The sequence below is a fragment of the Pezoporus occidentalis genome, unplaced genomic scaffold, assembly GCF_034315485.1.
Source record: "Pezoporus occidentalis ecotype Australia unplaced genomic scaffold, CSIRO_AGI_Poc_V1 ctg76, whole genome shotgun sequence".
Classification (NCBI taxonomy): Eukaryota; Metazoa; Chordata; class Aves; order Psittaciformes; family Psittacidae; genus Pezoporus; species Pezoporus occidentalis.
Window position 1 is genome coordinate 3316077 of NW_026916115.1, and position 23832 is coordinate 3339908.

General features: G+C 38.3%; 2 protein-coding genes across 7 annotated transcripts in view; both read right to left on the reverse strand.

The window, feature by feature from the left end:
• RABGAP1L (RAB GTPase activating protein 1 like) overlaps positions 1–23832 on the reverse strand; it is a 242294-nt gene that overhangs the window by 152030 nt on the left and 66432 nt on the right. The window lies entirely within an intron of this gene.
• Positions 6932–13900, reverse strand: GPR52 (G protein-coupled receptor 52). 3 transcript variants are annotated; one of them, XM_062602230.1, is made up of 3 exons: positions 11627–13900; positions 11047–11394; positions 6932–9861 (listed from the first exon to the last, which is right to left on the reverse strand). In XM_062602230.1, the coding sequence occupies exon 3, from the start codon at positions 9667–9669 to the stop codon at positions 8584–8586; it is 1086 nt and encodes a 361-aa protein (XP_062458214.1). In that variant the 5' UTR covers positions 9670–9861; positions 11047–11394; positions 11627–13900; the 3' UTR covers positions 6932–8583. The 3 variants fall into 3 exon arrangements, with proteins under 3 accessions (XP_062458214.1, XP_062458212.1, XP_062458213.1); XM_062602228.1 differs by having other exon boundaries at positions 11047–11546; XM_062602229.1 differs by having other exon boundaries at positions 11047–11546; positions 11623–13900.

The following is a 23832-nucleotide window of genomic DNA, read 5'->3' on the forward strand; positions in this document are numbered from 1 at the left end:
GTGACTTAGAGTAAGCCAAAATCTTCTTCCTGACAGGAAACAGATACAATTAATCTTGTTACTGTATGAAAACTAAGAGCTGCTTTTCTTCAGAAAAGCTGTATTTAATATCTTGAATTTAATCTGTCACTTGAAATCCAAATCTTTCCCAAAATAAATAATCAACAGGTAATCCTCACATATATCACATTTCAAATCTCTTTTTACCAAGGTAAAAAATTTTAGTCTTGCTATAGATTTATTTTTCAACAAAATCAATACCGTTATTACAAGAGCACTTTGCTACAATTTTTATTTTTTAACATACAGGCATGACTAATGCAGTGAAATTCATAAAATAAGATGATCATCAAAGTACAATTGTATCAATGACCAACCATCACAGACATACTTTTCCCCAGAAAAAGCTTCTCAAGCCAGGATAAATCAGGAGGAGCTGAAAATGCACAAGGGTAGGATAACATGGACAAAGCTTTCAGCTGCACATAAGCAAGAATCCTCATATACTGCCATGAGAATCAAAGGAAATACAGCAGATTAAGTACCTTTATAAATCCTATCCAAAATACTGATTCAGTTAGCAATGTTTACAAATAAAATCATTGGCAAGTAACATCTCTCAGCCTAACAGAAGAGGTTGGAGAACTTGTCATTTGTCAGTCAGGCTTGTTGCCAAGACACCTAAAATCTATTAAACAAGATACAGCAACAGCTTCTTTTAGACACAATGAAATGTAGCCTACGTAGACTTGAGACTAGACATAGCTCCCTTCAAGGACATGATTTTTCTATTATTCTCATAAAGGTTTTTACATGAGTCAAGTGAAGAACACATCTACGTAACAGCAAAACTTAATTCAAAATTCAAATTCAAAATTCAACTTAAAATCCAAAAGTCAGAGATCAAGTAAAGCACAGTCAGCAAAAGAAAACAGTTCAGCTAGTTCCCAAGGTAAGACATCACAGAAATATGGTCTCTGAAAGTCCCGAGTTGAAAAATGAAAAATCTTAAAAATAATTTAATTATGATAGCATGTAGTTATGCTTATATTTATTAGATTTCTTGGTTTTCCATCTGTCATCTTCATAAGCCAACATAAGACATTGCATGGACAATATTAAGTAGCCAATATTACAGAGAAAGTTTGGATAAAAGCCTTTCATTTATAGCCTCTCTGTTTTGGCTTTGGCTATTTTACTACACACTTAGTAAACTAATCCAACTCTAGCCCCAAAGCCCTTGAAATTAAGAAATAGCTGCCACTGAAACCTTGCCACTTTACGACTGTTTACAACCCTTATGTACATATAGTTGCTCTAAAACTCACTATAAAAATTGTAGTGTCAAAAATCTACCTGATCATAATAAAATTATCTTATGAAGATCTTGTTCACCTATTGAGGGCATAGATGAAAAACTGCTCTTAACCTAGTAATAATTCATTGCTTGTAGCATATAAATCCCTCTATTTTTAATTGCATCTAATTTCCTTACCATTAAAAACCCTAATAAACAAAGCTCTGCAAAAACCTTGTTGAAGCAGTTTACGGCATTATTGCCTTCAGCTGTCTATACTACCCCTTTTGTGGAGGATTAACTCTAGGTAGTAAAAGTATAAGCAGAGTACATGAACATACTACAGCCACACCAGCATTCTCTCCCATACAGCCCTACCCACTGCCAAATATGGGTCTGTGCTAAACCGCCAGACTGACCTGAAGCAGCCAAGGTAAGAGGAAGTGAGGTATGTTTTATACTGAGGCTGAATAGTAACAATTCAAACCACCACTGGTTTAGTCAGTGAACATGGATCAGAGGTTTAAATGGCACGTCGTACTGAGAGCAGCCTAGATGAAGCTCAGCAGGTAACAGGGGTATATGTATCTTCCAAAGTGACACAGTGTTTTGTATTTGAAAACCTGTATTTAAATACAAATGCAACCACAGAGATAATGTAGTGCCATTAAGGTAAACTACTGAAATAAGTAAATAAAGGTCACTTGCTCTCAGTGTTTCACCCCCCATAGCCACAACCTCATCTGGGCTCAGTTGATGTAATAATATCATGCAACAGATGAGGAGCAGTCCATCTGAGAACAGTCAGCTCTTCTGCCTCAATACACCATTCCTATACTTATTCCTCCACAATAAAACAGCTAATGAGAACCTGTATGCTAAAATCACTTTAATAAACACTAAATACCTGTGGGTTCAGCAAATGTCTTTCCTAGGTCAGAACAAATTTGCCTGACCATGGAAAAATGTAATTTGTCCATTTACAATTCTAAATTTCAATGTCACAGAACAACTTTAAAGTAGTACATGCATAAGTATAAATAACACTGGAGAGACCATACAATGACTAGAAACCCTCCGCTGGTGCAGGCATTTCTGCTACAGACTTTCCTGTCTAACATGCATGAAACTGGATGTCATACATGTTCCACAAGCAGCATACTTTGTTCTCCTGGGGGACACTACAATGCTTTCCCAAACCACTATCCCATTTTTCATTTAAATGTCTCATAAAATTACTTCTTCCATGATGAAAAGAATTGGTGCTTATTCAAATCACTTACAGAAGAATGAAAAAACAGCAATCTATTTCATTTAAGGAAAACAAACAAAAAGCAATGCTGTCAAGGTGCAGAAATGCCCTCACATGATTAACACTGACATCTCTGAGCTTCCCCTTCTCAAAACCTCTGTGTTTTGTCACTGTTTCTAATACTGCCGGTTTTAAAATTTAGATTGTGAGCTTTGAGGCAGGGATGAACACGAAAAGTGAAACTCTCTTTCCTGGTAATCACTGCTCTAATAAAAGTTTCATTTTGATCCAAATCACCTTTTCTTTGTTCAGACCAAGACACAGGGTGATTAAAATGAAAAGCCTTCAGCACTGCTGTCACATTCTTCTCAAGAGAAGGTTGGCAGCAGTCAGCGTAAGGCTGTGATAAAATCCTGAAGATCTCCAGGCATTTTTACTGCCTGAAATTGCTTTTCCTAGTCTCCTGTCAGTGCAGCTGAAAGCACTAAAGTTCTTTATATTCATCCTACCTTTCACAGTACTTGGACAAAGGAAAAGTCCACAGAAATTATGGATGTAAAAGTGAGGTGGGATTAGTATTTTCTTAAGGCTGTGCTGGGGCACAGAGCCATTACAGCTTCTTCCCCATTCATATACTGTTCCTTTAGCACTTAAAGCTGATGGACCTCACAGGACTTTCTTAATATTAGATCAAGAAAGAAGTCATTACACATCAGAATGACTAGAAAAACCTGTAAGGAGGAATCTACTCTTTAATATTCTTGTAAATTGGTTTCACCCCACTAATCTACAGTAATGCCATAGACTTCTGTCTATACTTAATGACTGCAGAGATCCATGTATAAATTCAGTAGATGCTTTTAAAAAAAAATTAAACATGTCTATGTTAAATGGAAGCAGAGAGGAAGAATACCAGATTTTCCTTGAACTTCTTATCTGCTTTAGGAAAAATCATGTAGTCTTTGGAAAATACTGTCTTTAAGAAATATTTCAGGCAGTGCGGCAAGTGACAGGAAAACACTACCTCAGCAATGCTTCCATTTCTGGAAAGGCCTAAAAATTATTCAGCATCTAGTTAAGAAAGTAATGTTTGGGTTTGATAAATAAAATATTTTAATTAAAAAAACCCAACCTAATTCAGTTCTTCCATAGAATGGTGCACCAATCCATACCTAATTCAGTTCTTCAGTAGAATGATGCACCAATCCATCCCTGAAACAGCCTAAAGAGAGACAAAGGTAAAAGGGGGCAGGGGTGAAGTCAAAAGCTTAATCTTATCCTTTTGGTGACACTGACAATAAAACTGAAAGATCTGCAAATTAGCTGATCCTGGAGGATGGCTGGGGAGGCCACTGCCACCTTCACTGACATTCTTCCCCCACAGCAATGTTGGCCTCATCAACCTCTGGCACTGCTCCCTGGCAGTCAGCTCCAGGACCATCATGTTGCTAGGCATGCTGCAACTGAGGACTGTTAAAGGGATATTTCCACCAAGAGCAGCAGCTTGAATTGAGATACAGATCCTCAGCATTCAAACACCAACACCTGAATAAAGATATTAAAAAAAACCACAATATATTTGTTTGGCTACAACAGTAATATGGAAAGATAAAATACTTTCATGTCGAGAACCAACTGTGAGAGAGTATTTAGTCTGATGCATTTCCCATCAAGTCAATATCCTATTACTGCTATCTTTTGTTTATAAACTTAATTTTTCATATGCAAGATGAAACAGCTAATTAAATAACTAATCATTACACTGATACACTTTTCTCAATAGTCAATTTCTAATACTGACTGATTAGTTATTTTACCCCCCAAAATTATACCTTGTTAGTTTTGCTGAGTGCGAAAACTTCAGTGTGCTTATGGATATACAGATGTCAAACACAAATGAATTAAAAATAATAGTAAAAAGAACGTAAATGCTAATTTTAATAGGTCTTCATAAACTGTATCTATGAAAGCAAAACACTCCAAAACTTTTCAGTAGAGGAAGCACAAAGGTTCTGCACAAAACTAAACCCAGCATGATACCTTACACTTTACCAAGAACAATTATATAATGGATTCTTAAGCAGAAACGACAGGAAGGGGGAAGAACAGCTTACTATAAAACAATAAGTAAACTTTTAAAAGACAGCATTGTGCTTTTCATGATTACAGTTTTATTTCCCTTTAAAGAACAGTATTTTAAGGAGAAATTCATTTAGCCATTCCAGAATATAAGGAAGCACATAGAATTTGGTTAAGATTACTTTTCTGGTAGCACTTTTGCTGCCATCACACTTTTTTTTTTTTTTTTGACTTTTCCTTAGGGTGAGGACATGAAGTTCCAAGGAGGGTAAGGCAACTGACCTTGACATAGCTTCTGCTACACTACAAGTGGAAGTATTCAAGAGAAATGTAACAGCACAACATAATCTACCTGCACAAAGGAGCTTTATACATATATCTAGATCAACAGATATAGATAAATATTTGTCTGTTTAGCTAGTAGGCACCTTTTTATTTATTTAATTTTATTTTAATTAACCTTTTTATTTAATATTTTGCATATGTTTTCTTCTCACAGCTTTTTTTTTTTAAGCAACTCCCTCAATGTATCCATAAAAAGATACAGTAAAGTACCAGTAAAGAGAGACTTTACTATTACCCATATTATCAACAATGATTTTTTTCATGTCAATTTCTTTAGCTAGTATCTGGTCACCTATTTACTAGGCATCTCACAAATCATATAGATATTCAGGCATACAAAAGTGGGATGTGTACTCCAGATGCCAGCTTTAAAATTCTCATTCTTTAATTAGATTTTCATACAAGAACATGAGACTTCATATAATAACAGAATGAAAATCAAAAGTGACAGACTGGGTGACTGGAATTTCTACCAGACTTTTTTAATCCATAAGTATGTCCAGCCTTGTAATTTTGGAAGAGAATTTAGCACCAGCTGGAATCCTCAGACTGCAGTAGTAGAACAGTAACAAACCTCCCTCAAATAAAACCTTAAATCATGAGTTTGGAACACTTTCAAAAAATGAAACACACTAAATTTTAAAATTCATGGGACTGACGACCAGGTCAAATCCTGTCACCTGGAAAACAGCAAGAAGAAATGCAGTATTTAAATCTGTTGAGGATGTCTGACTTGACAAATTCCAGGAGACAATGAGACTCAGATTTACAAATAACAGGTTAAAATGTGACTTTACAGCAACTGAAATTCAGGGTCCAGATAAGTATATTAGTGTTCTTGTACCAACTACATTAAGTCAATGTTTAACAAACAAATAAAAGGGTGAAGAACCTAGGATCCTATGATCTGTTTCCAGGATATGGGACTCCTATTACATTCTCTCCCTCCTACAGCCTGAGGAAGTTTTCAGTTCCACCTGACAACTCTAGAAGTTCACGGCGATGACAGAAATGTATTGCTAACTCTGCCCTTTAGGGTAAGAAGCTGGTGGGCTGGTGAGTAAACCTTGTGCTGCAGCATCTGAAGTGAACCTCTCTGACCTACCGTGTGCAGGCAAGAAAGCTTCAAGATGCTGTACATCAGCTTCATTTGCTGAGGTTATACAAGCAGGGTTCAACTAAGGCACTACTGATACAAATGAGTTAGCTTGTGTATTTCTACCTATGTGTAGTTACAGTATCATTCTAATAATGCATCTACCACCTCCACACTGTGTTTAATAAAAGGCTAGTTCAACTTCAAGCATGTTCTAGAACTTTTCTTGAATTTCAGGAGGACCCATAAAAACTTGTTATCAGGAATGCCAATAAAAACCAGAAGCAGTAGTAAGTGGACAGCTCTGGAGTACAGATAGAAAATTACTTTGTTGGTATGAAACCAGCCCTGTGAGTTGTGAAAGACTGTATGTTTCACTTTTCCTTGCCCAAGTCTTGTACTCTGAGGACCTCCTAAGCAGGAAACAATGACAAAATAATGACAAAACATAAAGACCCCAGGTCACGTTTGTAAGAAGAGACGAGGTTACACAACCTTATATAGCAGCAGTAAACCAAAAAGAGCCTTCCAAAATAAACAGCAGCTTTTCAGAAGAAGGCAGCAGACACATTCCTGTAGACATGGAGCATTACGAGATAACGTGTAAAGAATGCTACTAATTTTTCCATAGTATCTATCAAGGCTAATTGTCAGCAACATCTCAGCTCAGCCAGAAGAATGTTGCAAGTTGCATTTAAATCTGCTTTAAAGACTGTGCAATTCTAGAAACCAGTATTATAAATGTTTAAGATGGCAAGCAAGCAGCTTTGAGGTTTGGGTTTTAATTGTTCACTCTTGAGTCCTAACCCAAAAGAACTTTCACAAAGAACAGAGCACAACATCAGGGAACTAATGCCAGGGCTGGTTTTGATACACATAATACTACTTTATTCCATTGTTTCAACTTTCTTACAGCTTTAAAAAATGTACAGGGGTTCAGAACCACCTCAACAGAACAAAGGACACATAATTAAGGGAGACCTAGAGTCAAACCACAAGCAGGCGTGCAACCGTGGTTAGCTTCCATTACAAAAAGTAATAGGCACAATCTTTACATATGCATTTTGGTGAAAGAAGGAATAATAGTGCAGTGTTAAAAAGCACCAATAATCAATAATTGGGCCTTTTCTAAATGCCAATAACCATCTAAGAAAATTTACATTTGGTTCAAAATAATAATTTTCATATTTTATTGATTGACATGCATCTGAACCCCTGACAGTTTATTACACAAACCTATTCTGCACCCCTGCAAAATAAAAAAAGATTTCATCAGTGGACCTGAAAATCAGTTCAGTACAAAAGGAAATACTGAAGCTTTTTTGCCTGTATTTAATACTAAACTGCCTAGTTCACCTCCTCCAAGAACACTTGTCTAAGAAACAGCTATTCAACGACTGCATGGAAGTTATTTCTCTGAAAGTAATTTTTTAATCCTGTAGCATTGACCTATTCCATGTGCTACGAAAACATTAGGCACAGACCACAGTTTATGTTTTCTCTTAAAAAATAGTATGTGCAAGCTAGGTTCACACAACAGACTTGACAGCTACAACAGTAAGCTATTTAAACTTCCCGAAGAAGAGAGTTTTAATTTTCTAAGCAGTGAAGCACACTGCTGTGCACAATTATCATATCTGCATTAGGATTATTTCTGTAGCCAGTAAAGGAAACGCTTTAGTACACCCTAAAGGACACTACATCGATACTGTGAACTAATTTAACAGGATCAAGAGAATGAAAGACTGAAGTCGTTGTACATGGGCAGCTGCAATTACTCAGCCAGCCATGAAAGGCTATGGCCTTTTGCAGGAGGAATGGTTTGAAACTCAGTTTACCTCATGCCCTCAAACTAAACCACTAGGAAGTGATGGAATCTAGGGATGAACAGCATGGAAAAAAAGGGGAAATGAGAGGGAGAGCTTCTGTGAAAGTTGTACCAAAATGTGCCATTTTATCCTAAAGCGTCGTGCCCAGTACAGGTTTTATGACTGCAGACTGTTTGTACAACTGAAAATTCTACAAGATGTAAGCAGAGATAGAGCTGATTATTAATCTGCAGTATCTACTATAGTCCTCAGGTATATTATTTACGGATAGCCACTTACTGTTGTTGATTTTTTCCTCTTAAATATATTTAAATTCAGAAGGCTACAGTATATTCTGACACAAAGACAGTAAGACAACTTTTCTACAAGGGGAAAAATATAAGGTAGTGCCTAACTTATTTTATGAGGAATCTCCTCTGATGTGGTAGTTATTTCATGCCCTTTGGAAGATTTTTATTTCTGACTTTCTTCATCATCTCTGTCGAATTGATGCCCTCACAATTTCACAAGAACTATATTCGAGTTTAGAGACCCCTCTTACAGCAGCCTTTTCCTTTTCCACAATTACTTCCAAACTCATTCTAGCATCACAGCAAGCTATTCAAGTAAACATTCATCTTCTGGCAAATTTCCAGATACAGCAAATACTATCAAAACTCTGCATTTGATCATGTGTCAGTTTTCTTTAAATGGAACAGGAATTAGCCCGTTTTCTTGGTTTAGGGTCCCGTACATCCCTGTCTTTTAAACACATACAAGATGAACATATTGTCTCTGATAGTCTCCGCAGTCCCAGCCTGAAAACGCTGTTGGAGAGGCTATATATCACACAGTTGCAGAAACTATTGCTTATAGCAAGCCATGTTGTTAAGAAGGAAAGTGCTGGGTTTTCGAACACCCTAGAGCTCTCAAGCAGAAAGTATATGATGTAAGGGAGCCACAGCACGTAGAACACACTGGTTATCCGAAACAAAACCATGGCATAGCGGCGATCGGGGCTGTGCCCAGTCTCCCCAGCAGCATCCACTTCATGGCTGGGAAATCGAGCTCTCCGATCGTTTATCTCTTTGGTGTGCTGCCGGCAAATTTTAAAGATGTGGAAATATGTGAAACATATGACAAAGGCAGCAGGAGCGTACAGTAAGCACACGATAAAGCCAGTAAAATAGGCATTAGTTAGCCAGGAGGTAGCACACCATTCAAAAATATCTCCATGGTAACCAGGTTTTCCCCAACCAAAAAAGGAAGGCAAGAAGATCAGACAAGAGTATATCCAGATCAAGACGATGCAGATTCTCAAGCGACAAGGTGTGACCAGTTGATTATAGGAGAGAGGCTTTGTTATAGCGAGATAGCGATCCACACTGATGCAAGCAAGACATGCCATAGATACGCTTTTTAGCACAGAGATGATATATCCAAAAACTTGACAAGTCAAGGACTCGTGGACACCTGTCGAGTAGTGGAGCAGTGACAAAGTAGGAACCAAGCAGCTAACTCCAACAAAGAGATCAGCATAGGCCATGGTCTGAATAAAATAGCTGGTGGTATAATGATGCAGAAGTGGAGCACAGTGAAAAACAAATATCACAGTTAAGTTACCCGCAATAATTAAAAATGTTAGCAAGACAATAACAACTGTCTCAAGGATACAGATGTCAACTGCATTGTAGTGACCAAATCCAAGAGGGCAGGAGAGATGCTCAGATATGTTCATAATACTACTGCTCATATTCAGAGTCCTCCATTCAATCCATCGGGACTGGTTCATGTTTTGTGACTGGGGAACACTGCAATCTGAGCCTTAATGAGCAGATGACCTGCTTAACAGCAGCTAAACTCTGCTTCAGCTTCTCAGGATCTCTCTTTGTAGACACTGCCAGTGCTTACATTTGAGAGGATTACAGTCCCATAGCTGTTGATGCCTCCTCAGCATCAGCGCATCACCTCTGGCACACCTTAGCTTTAAGGAAAGAAAAAAAAGAAAGAAAAAGAAAGGGAAAAAAGCCAAACCAAAACAAACAAACAAACAAACAAAAAAAAAAACCAAAACAAAACCCAAAAAAAAAAAAGCCAGAAAGAGAAAGGCCACTGATCAGCTCTTCCAGTGCTCTTGACCAATTTTTAGCAAACACAAGGCACTTCTAAAACAAACAGGTACTCTGAAATATGGAAATAAAAACTGACAAAAGAGATACATTCATTTCCTGGGGAAGGAGTGGGGTAATCTCTGACTGCCTATTTTCCTGAGAAAGTCATTTACTTTGGAATATAATGGGGTGAGGGAGAGAAAGGGAAGGAGGAACCTCAGTAGAGCTCCAGTTTCCTGGACCAGCAGTTACTGAACATAATCTTTTCTATGTCTCAATTTAAATCGCAGACTTACTGGAGAATAAAGAAAAAAGTTCATTCTCTAACACTGTCTTTTCTGTCTCCGTTCAGGAGATGGTACTCCATCTTATCCACAGCATTCATTGGAAAGATAAGGAAAACATTTTTGGCAAGGTTAATTCCAATAGACTCACTACTGTTTCGGTATGTATAATGAATTTTATTTGGAGAGAGATGGGTGGGGGACAAGGCAGATTTGTCCTCGGACTCCCAGGAAAGAAAACATACATCTTACATACAATGAGGAAGATTGTGTTCTAGTCATTTAAAAATTAAAATAATTTAAGAATAGAATTTAGAGACTTATGTCAATATTCACAATTCCTTCAAACAGTTTTAGTCCATTACTATTATTAATGCCAGAAGCATAATGCAAGGTCCCCACAGACAAAATAAATCCTCTTGAATTTAATTTCAGAAATGGTAATTTAAAATACTCGTCTTCAGAAACTCTGCCATATCTGCTACCGTGGATCAGTACCCAGGAGTTCATAGGTGTATCCCCGATATTGCTCACCTCTGTAGCAACACCTGAATCATTTCACAAACCCCCATACAATGAGAACAGAAACTTCCATCTGCATTCTGCTGTGAAGCTAATGAAATGCTGATTTGACTAGAAAAGCTGCCATTGTTTACTGCTCCATTATTCTGTTATTCAGCTTCATCTTCTTAGGGCTTTAAGGTTTCTATATTTATTAGATGATCAGCATAATAAATACTTGCTTAAAAAGTTCTTCTAATTGCAGGACATTACCTTGTTCATTTTATTCGCAATTATGGAAAAAGTAAACATTAAAAGAAAGCATCTTCTTCCTGTGTTCAGCTTTAAGTAAATGCTGGATTAGTTCAGGAATCATTAGGCAGGTAATTAACTGTATACAATCTTGTAGTTGGAAAGGCCCCTAAAATGTTAAAGCCATTTTTAATCCTAGAGTTCCTGAGACTAGAAGACTGGCAGTGAAAATTAATGAATCCACATAAAATGTTCTCCAAGGTCATTCAGCTATTACGCTGGCATTTGCTTTAAGTCTCTTTAAAAGTACCAGAATCTCTCTGATGTTTTTGATAGTCCTTGCCGTGTCTTCAGGAGGAATTTCAGATACTAGAAGAGAAAAAATTTCAATTCTGTTGCAGCAGTTTGAGAGAAAGTATTCCTTTTGGAGTTAATTTCCTGTCGTGCACCGCCTCACTGTACAGAAAGTCCTTCTGATTTTATAACATCCCAGAATATTTCCGGCTATTCATTCCCTTTGTCTAAAAGCAACAGAGCATACATAAAATTACTACTTTCTCTATTTTTCTCTTAAAGCAATATAGCAATCTTTCTCACCTACACGCATCCTTATCAGCCGCTATGATGAACTGCTTGACAGGGGAGTCCTAGTTACTGTGCTGCGGCTAGAGCTTCTGCCGCTAGTTCTCTCCTTCCCCTTTGAAATGATTGCTTGCACCTGAGTCCGCTCCTCCTCTTCTCCCCCCCTAAGCCGATGCAGCCGAGCCGGGCGCTGGAAAGGTGACTGCCTCCGGCCCCCCCGCCGCGCAGCCAATGGCCGCGCCGCGCCGCTGTCACTAGGTAACGGCGGCCGGGCCGGGCCGGGCCGGGCCGGCGGCGCCCCCCGCAGCGCAGCGGGGGAACGGCACTGCACGGCGCGGGTACCGCCAAGCCCGGCCCCGGCCGGCAGCCGCGGGGCTTGCTCCGAGTGCCCGGCGCTCCTCCGGCGGGAGAAGGCTGCAGCACGGCCGCGGGGACCGCCGGCGAGAAGCCGGTGCTCGTCCCGCCAACCCCCGCAGAGCCGGCAGTCAGGTGCCTTCGGGACGTGTGCGCGGTGCCAGTTCCCATCTCTGGCGGTCTGCTCCTACACAGTGCTGAGCGCCAGGTCAGCGCGGGGAACCGCACCGAAAGCTAGTAATTCAACAACGTTCCAAGTCCACAGGATATATATTCCAAACGCAAGCGTTTAAGTCAGGCCCACCCAACTCGTCTTTTATAGAGATAGACAGACAGATAGAAATATTTAACTTTAGAAACCCCCAGCATCGCCTAAGTAAAAACGTTTAGTAGAAGTTATTCTCAGATGACCAATTTCACATGCACCTTTTGTACATTGCCTGCAAATGTTTAGCCTGAAATATTTGCCGTGGTTCAACACAAACTTCCTTCTCTTCCTTAAAAGACAAAAATTACCATCCCCTAAAAATCAGTTATTTTCATATTTAAGGCAGATTTATTTTAAAGCTCATCTGCAACTCGTTTCAATACAGCTTTTTAATTGATTCAACCGAATGCAAAAAATCAGCTTAAATACAAATACTTCCGAGTAACATACTATTTCTCAAAACACAGACTTTTAAACCCAATTAACTGATCTCTCTATTCATGCAAATGGATGCTGTTATTCCCTGATTAAGGACTTGGAACTTTTGTTTACTTCATGCTTCCTAAAAATAAAACCAGTAACAGAAGTACAACTACCAAAGTTATCGTACATAGAAAGTCCATACATCCTTAGACACAGACAGAATCAAATTTAAATACCAAAACATCAACCATTAAACAGTATTTTGGGCTATAGATCAGGAAAAGATGTTTTAAGAATGGTATCGGAAGCTTTAGCAAACTAAGTCATTAGAAACCACACTGATTTAAATTCTTTTTGTTCCAAGGCACACCAACAGGCAAAATTTAGTAAGCTGCTCCTGGGTTAACACCTTGTATCTCGAGTATAGCCTGGAGCAAATATTCAAGGCTGTGTGACAAGTCTGTGAAAATGTGAAGCAGCACAAAGTGCAGCAGTGTAAGAGTGGTTCGTAATAACAGCATGTGATAATTCCAGATTCTTCTATTGAAGGATTTAAGAAAAAATTAAAATCATTCCAATACCTCACAACTGTAAATGGCTGCGATATCAGATTTAATGACTAAATTTAGCCCCTGCGTACAGCTTTAAGCCAAAGCCATTCATACCATGGGGGGAACAATAGGAAGCAGTTTTTATTCCTCTTTCCCACTCCTCTTGTGGGGGTGAAGCAGAACAAACAACGGTGTGCACAGGCATGGCAGCAACTAGCACTTCTCCATCTCCTCCATGGGTCCGTTCATGCTTGGCACCAGAGCCATAAAGGGCCAAAACATATTAAAATAGATGTCGGAAAGCCTCAAAGACAAAAGGGCATGCAAGATAAGCAAAGGTAAAGCCTACAATTCAGTGGAACACACAAACTATCTGCTCAGTGCATCCTCTTCGATACAAATTTGTATACTGTTAACTAATAAAGCTTCCAAATGTAACAGTACCCATAGAGTCACCTTACTCTCAGGTGAGACCCAGCTGAGGTATAAAACCACAGTGCCTATCCCTGTGTGCACAGAGTACTGAGCTCAGACAGCAAGCACTCAGATCAGTCAAACATTTCAGGTCATGTATAAGAAATCTGGATACTGCTGAGCAGGTAAGAGGTAACAAGCATCAATGGCAACCTCTGCTGGCTGGTTTTCAATGCAGTTAAAATACTTCCCTTTCATAAATTATAATTAAAGGGACAAAGTGATTCAAAAGTAAGGGAGTTAGATTGATTTCTTTGTGAAAATACAAGCAGGCTTCCTCCACCAGCAAAAGCCAAAAAACCAAAGAAAAAAACAAACAAAAACAAAACAAAACAAAACAAACAAACAAAAAAAGCAAAACAAAAAGCCCAGTGGCTTTATCACCTCAGCTCCTCTGGGACCCTGGCTCCCTGTGACAATTCCTAAGCAGCCGCAGCGCAAACTGCAACAGACTGACTGCACTCACTCGTACTGTATTTGACGTATAGTTGGAGGCAAGTGAAAATTAAAGCAGAAATCAGCTAGTCCTGGCAAAACTATGCAGTTACAGACAGAATTCTACCAGATGTGACAATACTGGATTTTGTATCAGAGGCAACACATAAAAAAAAGCTATATAAGAAAAGTTTTCTACCTGTAGATTAGGGACACTTTAGGGACCCTGGCCCAGTTTTAAACAAAATGTGCGTCAGGGTTTTTTTTGTTTGTTTTGTTTTTAACTTGCATATAAAGACAAGGAAGTGAGAAAGACAAAACAGTTATACTGGAAGAATTTAATGGCTGTCACCAAGGCAGTATTTTACATGGTGCACAAATTCCATAGCTGGTTATGTCCAGCCAAAGGACTGAGCACTCTTCAAGCTGACTAGAAGGAGCAATTCCACACCTTCTTTATAAATTACATCAGCCAGAAACAACAGAAGTTACCATCCAAAACAGAAGACTCACAGCATCTGATCCTGCTGAAAACAGAGATCTGGTAGGAGCCTGAGCTTTGCATATGAAAAAAAAAAAAAAAAGCAAGCAAGCCTGTGAAAACAGTGGCTATGGTGTATGACCCTGTAAAGAAATAAGATAAAGCTTCTCAGACAGAAAAAAAACACATACAGAAGTAGACTTAGAAGCTTCAAGCAAGAAAACAACCCATTACTCATTTTTTTTCTATTCAGAAAAGAATAGGAATATTTGTTTCCTAAATCTTTGTTTGTAAGGCAACAGGACTGATGAGAAGCAATTCCCACAATGCACAAAAACGCATCTAAGTTGCACCACTCATTCCTAGTTCAAAGTCTTTCAGGACTCTCTTTGTTAAAGTACTGGGTGGATTAACTGGATAACAATAGTTTCTGTAAAATCTTTTTAAAAGACACTGATTAGAGCCAGGAGATGTAACTGAGTATGGGATGAGAAAAATAACAGTTATTTACTTAGATGCAGACCTGCATGACTGTTGATACACATACCAGGTCTTTGTCTTTTCTTCTGCCCAACTCCCCCCCCCCCCCCCCCCCCCCCCCCTTTTTTTTTTCTTCAAGTATTATTTCTTTTTATCCACTTTCTTCTTAGCCTATAGAACTTCAGGTTGCTCTATCTTTACCTCTGGCATTACTTGTCCACCACATCATATGGACACCCTGGACTGTTTTTTATACCTCCAGAAAAATTCTATTCCATGAAGCCTGCAGCTTGTAGTGCAGCTTAAAAAGGGAGAGGAGTTAGAAAAAAAAAAACAGTAGTTCCCTTAAAAATCATGTGTGTGTGTGTACATGGTTGGTTTTTTACATCAGACTAGTGTTTGAAGTTGCTCTCTGAAGACATGCCGATGCTGTATTTAAGGCAGAAATAAGTTTTGTTATTTTGAATATACAGACTCTTCCTGAAATCCACCCAATCCAGCTGCCTATTTAAAAAACTACCATGAAGAGCTGTAGCTTTCAAAGAATGTGCAGGAACTTTTCACCCGAGTACAGGCACATGGTACACATATATACATATAAAAACATTTTTCCTCAAAACAATCTTTCACTTTTTAAATACTTTACACTGGAAGGCACCTCTAGGTATCATTTGTCCCAATGGCCTGCAGGATAAGTTCAAAGTCAGGTCCAACACCAAGTTTATGCCAAGCTGCACTGGGTCGTATATCCAGCTGAGTTGCAAACATCTCCAAGAATGAAGTTTTCACAGCTTGTATGGGCCCCAACTTTAACCACTCTCAGTGTGATTCCCAGTACCAGCTCAGAAGTTTTCTTGCTGCAGTTTGCCTTCATCCTCATCAAGACTAAACACACTTGGGCCAGTGGTTAAATACCCAAAGTGTTAGTTCTCAAAGAAACATTATCCTGCAGAAAGTTTAAACCCACGAAATATTTATGTATTTAATAAATATTAAACAAGTTTGAGTGAAGTGCTACAGTCTCCCTTTAAGCATTAGCACCTATGATCTTGTGTATTAGATGCCTTCCTAGACTTTACAATAAAGAACATTTTTCTTCAGAAGGAGCTTCCCTTAAGTTTATAATGATGCTACTGTGACTAACAGAATTCACTTTACAAGCTCATTTTCAAGCAACAAATACCACCTAACTTCTGTACCTGAGATCAACAGCGATAAAACACCACGCAATAAGCTGTCTATCAAGTAGTAGATTTACTTCAGGGAAATGCTGTGAAGTCTAATGAATAGTGATAATTTTTCACGAATTAAACCTAGAATTTGCTTTAAGCAAACAGCACTTAAGCTACAGAAGGAATGCAATTTACTAACTGACTACACATGACAAGAAAAGCTCTAAAATGAATTGAAATGGACGCTGGAAAAAGTATCTTAGGATGGTATGAAAAGCAAAAACATTAAACTCATGCCCTTGGTTTCATGCATCTGGAAAACTAATTCACCTGCTATTAAACCAGCAGAACTAGCACCAGTTAAAAAAAGAAAAAAAAACAAGGATACTGGCAAAAGACTACAGGCTTACTACCTACTACAGCTCCAGGCACCCCAGTGGAAGGCCCTGTTACTTGCATCGCTTTCCCTTCAGCTCCTGCTTTTCATTAGGTGACTCATGTTTAGTTTGAAGTTTGTGAAAGTTTACTGACAGGCTAAAAGAACATGCATTTTGTTCAAAATTGCCCCTCTGCATGTCAAGTACCATAACAAACCCATGTTCTTTCTGTTCATGCAGCTGTCCTAACATAAAACACAGCCTCCATGCGTGGAAGTACACTGGTGAACAAAAATGAACTATCTGTTACTTACACTGCTTTCAAGAGACTATTAAAATTTTCACCTGTTAAATCACAGGACAAAAGGTAGCAATGAAGCGAACTGTAAATGAGGAAATACAGAAATGTACAGAACAGTGAACAGTGGAGGTAGTATTACCCTTTCCTTTTCCAGCAGGAATTATTTCTAGTATTTTAAAATAATATTTAAAAGATTATTGTAATACTGCAATCATTTAAACTTTTTAGGGGCATGTTTTGATATAATTGTGGTTTTACTAATACTTTTGTCTATGTCAATCCAGGAATTACATTCCACAGATATTGGTATTCTGAAAGCATATCACAGCTGGGCACCAAAGTGTATGCTCGAAAGGATTCCAGCTGACTTGGCAGAAGCATAAGCTCAGTCAGTATTAGCAGTAATTCCATTTCAGCAGAGCTAGAATAAGAGACTTTAAGGCTATTAAAGGAAAAAAAAAAATCCCAAATACTGTGATCACCTACTTTGATTTTTTACATACTGAGAGCCAAAGAGTTCTCTTAAACTACAGCCTGACCTTTTAAAATGCAACCAATTTTGATATAATGAGTTCAAATGATGAATAATTTATTGTAGCCTTGATAAGGAAGCCAACTTCTACGGCCCCTTCAAAAAGCAACTACTAAGACATGAACACAAGGATCAAAACCACATACCTCTGTCAGTCTTTCAAAATAACAAATTTGGATATACCAAAGAACAAAGTTGAAGTGCATGCAGATGTAACTTTCATTCTTCATTGCCTTTTAAATACAGAAACAGTTGCACCCAGTATTATTTATTTAAATCCTCCCAAGAGCATCACCCAAATCATTCCTCAGAACTCAGCTCCAAGGCCACATACCCATGAACTACTGTATGATCAACACTGCATGCTCTTCCATACCCCTCTTCATCTCAGTACCTTACTTCTGAAATCACAACAGCAAACCTGTATGACAAAACCTCCCTACTATAACCTTTGGTAACTCACTTTTAAGCTGTGCTGAAAGCTACAAGACAGAAAGCATCTGTGTGTATAATTCACCATCTTCCCAGAAATCATTTTAAACCTTCAGAATTATTCACTTCAGTCTAATTCTCTTTTCTACATATAGTGAGCTGGCAGCTACCACTGTGTGACAAATTCATGGACTCATGTCTGAAACAGACTCAAATCCACATTTCATGGATGCATCTTAGATTAAATGGTCACAGAACATTCTCCCAGAACATCTAGTCTAATCTAGACAGGCTGGCTGGCAACACGTGCTTAGTCACATGGACGATTTCTTTTTTATTTGCACGTATAATCGGCGCATTCCACCCTAAACTTTTCCTTTAATAGATGTTTAAAAATAGTGCTTCCTCAAGGAGACAAGAGGTGGCTCAGAAAAACACTGAACAACTAGATCACTAAGGAAAAACAGTCACAGCTCCAACTGCTGGCATAGACAAAAGATCAGTTAAGAACTAAAGATTCTTTATTTGTTTTAGTGCCAGATCTACCCAGGTGCAGGAGGTACTGACCCCAAATTTAGACTAGTAAACCAAATCCACTATTGCTTGATGACAACAAAGATGAAAACAACTGGAATTGTAAATTTTAGAAGACTATTTTTAAACAAAGTGTTACTCAGTATTACTCTTCTACCACTTTTGTGAAGTAATGGAAAAGAGGAACATGGAAAGGAAATGGCATGAAAATTATTTATAAACTGAAGCATGGCACAATTTCTTTTTATGGATTTTAAGCTCAGCTTCATTTAGACCAAATTCTCCTCCCAGCTGGAACTGCTGAAGAGGTATCACTTACATTATCTTACAGCATGGAGTCTACATCAGCACACAGTTGCATCAATAAGCATCTTTGAGAAAGGACCAGGAATAGCTTCTGACCAAGAGTAGTCTAGAGGGAACATTTTGTAAATCTTTTGCAACTGTTCATTTGCAGATGAAGTAGACTCCTGGCTAACTCACCAGCATGGAACCTGGCAATGACAGATGTTTATAAAATGCCACTGAAAGCAAGAATTTAAGATATTTTTTTCCCCCTCCATAGTTAAAAATTAGCCAATTAAAATTTATGAAATCATCTCTCATCTGATAACTGTGTTTCAAGATTAATAACATCTACATACATTCAACATCCAATAGCTAGCAAATTTTGTCTTACTTTGTATTAGATGAGAACATTCATATTTATAGCTAGAAACTGGCACATGTAAAATGTTATGTGAGCTAAGAAATTATCCTCTTTATTCAAAAAGAAATACCAAACCTGACATTATTGCCATCTCTAAGAAAAAAAATGAAACTAAACAAACACTTTATCAGCACCAAAAATAAGTTAAGATGTCATGCTTGAAATCTGCAAGTCGTTTCAGAAGGGAAACTATCAGGGAATAGAGAAGTCAAGTCTATAGATGAAGTGCCAACTTCTTTAGCCAGCATTAAATTTGCATGTAAACCTTTCCCCTCTGCTCAAAAATATGGCTTGAAGTTAAATGTCAATCTCTTCATTCATGTTATTTTTAAGACATATCACATGTAACTGCCCAACGCTAAGTGTATGAATACACTGAACTAAATACTGGCCTCTAACTAATAGATAATATGCCTGGGAAGGGCCACAGAGGAAGAAGTGGAAGCACCAGGTCCTACCTGCTATATTCACATAAGACGCTAGTAGCCGTGGCTTTTTATATGGCCACTAGAATTAATTTGGCTTGAAAAGGCACACACAGCATGCTTCCTGGACACCTTCTTCCCAGCATGTCTGTAATGTCTGCAATGTCTGCTACAGGAACAAACTGAGCATAATTTGTTCTCATACTTCCAATGGAAGATAAAGAATGACATGACAAAAAATGGAGTTATTTGCTGCAAAACTTGAACAGTAATCTTAAAAGCAATCCTGCAATATGGAAAAAGAAAACGATCAGCCAAACAGAAAGGACAGCTCTCAATAGCATAAAGAAAAATGCTTCTTGCATCAGTAGCAATTGCCCATACCTTATTTATAACCATTCCATATAATGAAATAAAGATAATGGAAATAACTTTCTAGCAGTTTCTAATACAGTAACCACAATACACAAAAAAGATATACCAACAGCGATTTTCTACAAAGGAAAGGCTCTATCAAGTGATTTGCATTCATTTTTCTGCATAAGTTATGAAAACACTATTCAAAAAATAGCAATATAAATAGAATAAAGCTAGATTTAAAAAAAAACAACAACAACAACAAAAAAAAAAAACGAAAACAAAACTAACCATCAGTTTATGCTCTAACCAAAGGGCTCACAGGGGAAGAGATCTGCTACGCTCCCTTTCCCCTCCTCAAAGACTGTTCTTTATAAAACAAAGCAAAAAAAAAGTGAGGAAAAAAAAGTTACATTCAAAGAGCTGTATTTTATTGTTATGGCAACTGATGTGCTAAAAATAAAGAAATAAAGTTGTTATGGCAACTAGAATTTTAAAGACAGTCAAAAGTAGAATAATCAAACATTCTGCTGGCTTAAAATGTAAAGTCTATGACTCAATTTTCAAAAAAGAGCTTCAGAGACAAATGGTGGTTGGAGTTTTTTTGGTTCTGCTTTGTAGATCACAATTAGTACAAGTTTCATAGAACTCACCAGTGTGTAAGAGAGGAAATCAAGGTGAACAGAAAAACAGTCATTTGAAGGCCTCACAATCAGTAGGAAGAAACACACACCTTAAGCCACTTATTTGATGTCCTTGTGACCTTTCCCAGATCCACAAAATCCATCAGCTTATTATGAAAATAAACAGCAATAGAATAGTATTTACGTCAGTCATCACAAAGATCAGAAGATACCATATAACTGAAAGTTACTTCATGAATTTAAATTAAATACTGAAAAGTTAGGGAATACCTGTGGATGGATTTTTAGCAAAGAATGGCCATGTTCCCAAGTCAGCAAGTGCCTACGTGGAGCTCGACATGAACCGAGGATGAAGGAGGACATGGGTAAGGAAGCAAAAGTAACGGTGCAAGGAAGATAAGAAGAAACTGGAATGTGCTAAGATACAAAACAGTGAACTGTTAGCAACTTTTAAAGGTTAAGTTCCCATACGCTTATTTGATTAATTGCATAATAGCTGCTATGTGCTGCAAGAATATGCATCAAAGCATAATATACTAAGCTACTGTATATGTATCTAATTATACTACAGCAAGCTATTGTATATGTATCCAAATATAATACAGCGAGCTATTGTATATGTAGCCATAGTTGCTGTGTGCTACAAGAATATGTATCCAATTATAATACAGCAAGCTATTGTAAGCAGATGCAGACAACAGTATAAAAAGGATAGATGCTTTGTAATAAACAGCTTTGGTCTGATCACATTGATCTCCAAGTCCATTTTTTCTGCAGCAAATACCAAAATTCACCTGTCTGAAGCAGCAGAGTTCTACCCCTTTATATGTATAGAATTTAAAAGACTATCATTACAAGATCCTAAGTTTCTGCTATATGCTTGATCATCATTACAGGGCTGTCTCCCACCCAACACTTTTCAGATTGTCAAAATTGCTGCTTTTATTTAAAAAATAATAAAACTGCACACACTGTGAAATGTTCCAAAGGCCACACTCAGGTAAGACTTCATCAATACTAAGCAAAGTATTTAATAGATACTATAGGGAATTACAGCTAGAAAGAGTAACTTACACTGGAAATACCTGCACTGGAACCACGGAAGTAGCAGGTACTAGCATTCCTGTGTAAGCTAATATTTTAACACAGTACGCGCCTTGTATTTTGTCTTCAGTGCAGTTAATCAAGGTTCCTACTAGCATTACTCATAACTTTTCTGACCCATATGACAAGTGTCTCAGTCCAGCCCATGAGAGCTTTCAGCATGCAGGAGTAGCATGGCCAAGAATACAGATCAAAGGCTCCTCCTTCACTTGTATTAAAGGGAAAAGAATGAGATTAACTCATTGCAGCACAAAAATTAAAGAGATGTACACTAGAAATTCAAACAACAGACAAGGATTAGGGTTAGCAAGGATAACACAGAGAAATTTAAGTATATTTTTGTAGTTTTACTTCCCCCGCCTCAGTATTAATCCTCAAGGCCAGATATACAATTCATTCCCTCTTAAGCATCACATGAAGCAATAGGTATTTCTAGAGAAGCAAATAATATAGGAAAATACATTAACTACTGCATCTGTGACAAGGTCACAAAGTAAACTCCATGTAAAACAGTCATTATACATAAATTTTCATCAATCAGGATAAGTCTTAGGCATATAGCTATGAGGGCTTTAAACCAGTTTTAGAAATATTCTAATGTTAGGCTGAAGGAGCCAGGCTGCATATTTTCAAGGTTTGTTGGTGACTCAACCAGCTACTGAAGACAACAGACATGCGGTTCTGAGCTTTCTATGAAATGAATTTCCTTGTTGTATAATATTCTAAACTTAGTCAAGTGCACGGCTGCCTGAAATGTAAGTCTTTGAGTTCAAAGAAAGGGTGCAGCAGTACACCCCACTTAACAGACAACTACGTAAATCCATCGCTTGCATTCAGCATCCAGGGGTCACATTTCTTGCTATATCAGGTACAGCCATTCTGGACTGAATATATATGCATACACAAGTATATGTAAAAGCATCCCAAAAGAATATTTATTCTAACATTTGCAGGCACATTCTAATCCTAACACGTTTCTACATTTTCTATTTTCCATTGAAGAAGAATGTAAGAGCAAGCACTTTCATAGGAAGGCAGAGGAAATCCTGGAAGGTGTAACAAAAAAGACTAAAAGTGTTTTTTGAAATTACACTTACAAATTCATGACAGGAAGATGGCATCATTCCAAAAGGTACTGCTAATTCCTTTGCCATAGAAGTAACAAGAAGCACAATCAACTGACCGCACTGTTACCAGGAATGCAGCCCTGGGGTAGAGGTTGGACTTGATGATCTTAAAGATTTTTTTCCAACTTAGTTGATGTTATGATTAACATAACTAAGGCTGTCTGAAGGCTGCCTCAAAAATGGCCTCAGGTGTCCATCCTGCCCTGTTCCATCTATATGCTCCCATCTCAAGCCTTACACCACACCAACTCAGCTACACAGCAAATCATCGAATCAGCATAGTTAGGGTTGGAAAGGACCTTAAGATCATCTAGTTCCAGCCCCCCTGCCATGGGCTGGGATGCCTCACACTAAACCATCTCACCCAAGGCTCTGTCCAACCCGGCCCTGAACACTGCCAGGGATGGAGCATTCACAACTTCCCTGGGCAACCCATTCCAGTGCCTCACCACCCTTACAGTAAAGAACTTCCTCCTTATATCCAATCTAAACTTCCCCTGTTTAAGTTTAAACCCATTACCCCTTGTCCTATTACTACAGTCCCTAATGAAGAGTCCCTCCCTAGCATCCTTATAGGCCGCCTTCAGATACTGGAAGGCTGCTATGAGGTCTCCATGCAGCCTTCTCTTCTCCAGGCTGAACAGCCCCAACTTTCTCAGCGTGTCTTCATACGGGAGGTGCTCCAGTCCCCTGATCATCCTCATGGCCCTCCTCTGGACTTGTTCCAACAGTTCCATGTCCTTTTTATGTTGAGGACACCAGAACTGTACATAATACTCCAAGTGATGCTCTGAATCTCTTCTCTGACCAACCTGTAGCTGCGCCTGGGATTGCTCCAACCCAGGTGTAGCAATCAATTGATCTCATTGCTGTAACAGAAATGGGAGAAAAGAAGTTTTCTAAATAAAAAATCTACAAATTACTGTGATTAGCCATGCAATTGCTATACACAGTATACAGAAGAGATGGAACATGGAGTAAAAGAAACCTTGCCCAGCAAACACACAGCCTGGATGAGGCACAGCCTGAAACTGCACTCCCTGTATATGACAATTTAGCTTTAGATTCAGGCTGTGTATTGAACTACCAAGTCAAATAAAGGGTG

What these genes read in the sequence shown, in the direction of transcription:
- GPR52 (XM_062602230.1), bottom strand. Translation starts at nt 9,669, where the DNA reads ATGAACCAGTCCCGATGGATTGAATGGAGGACTCTGAATATGAGCAGT.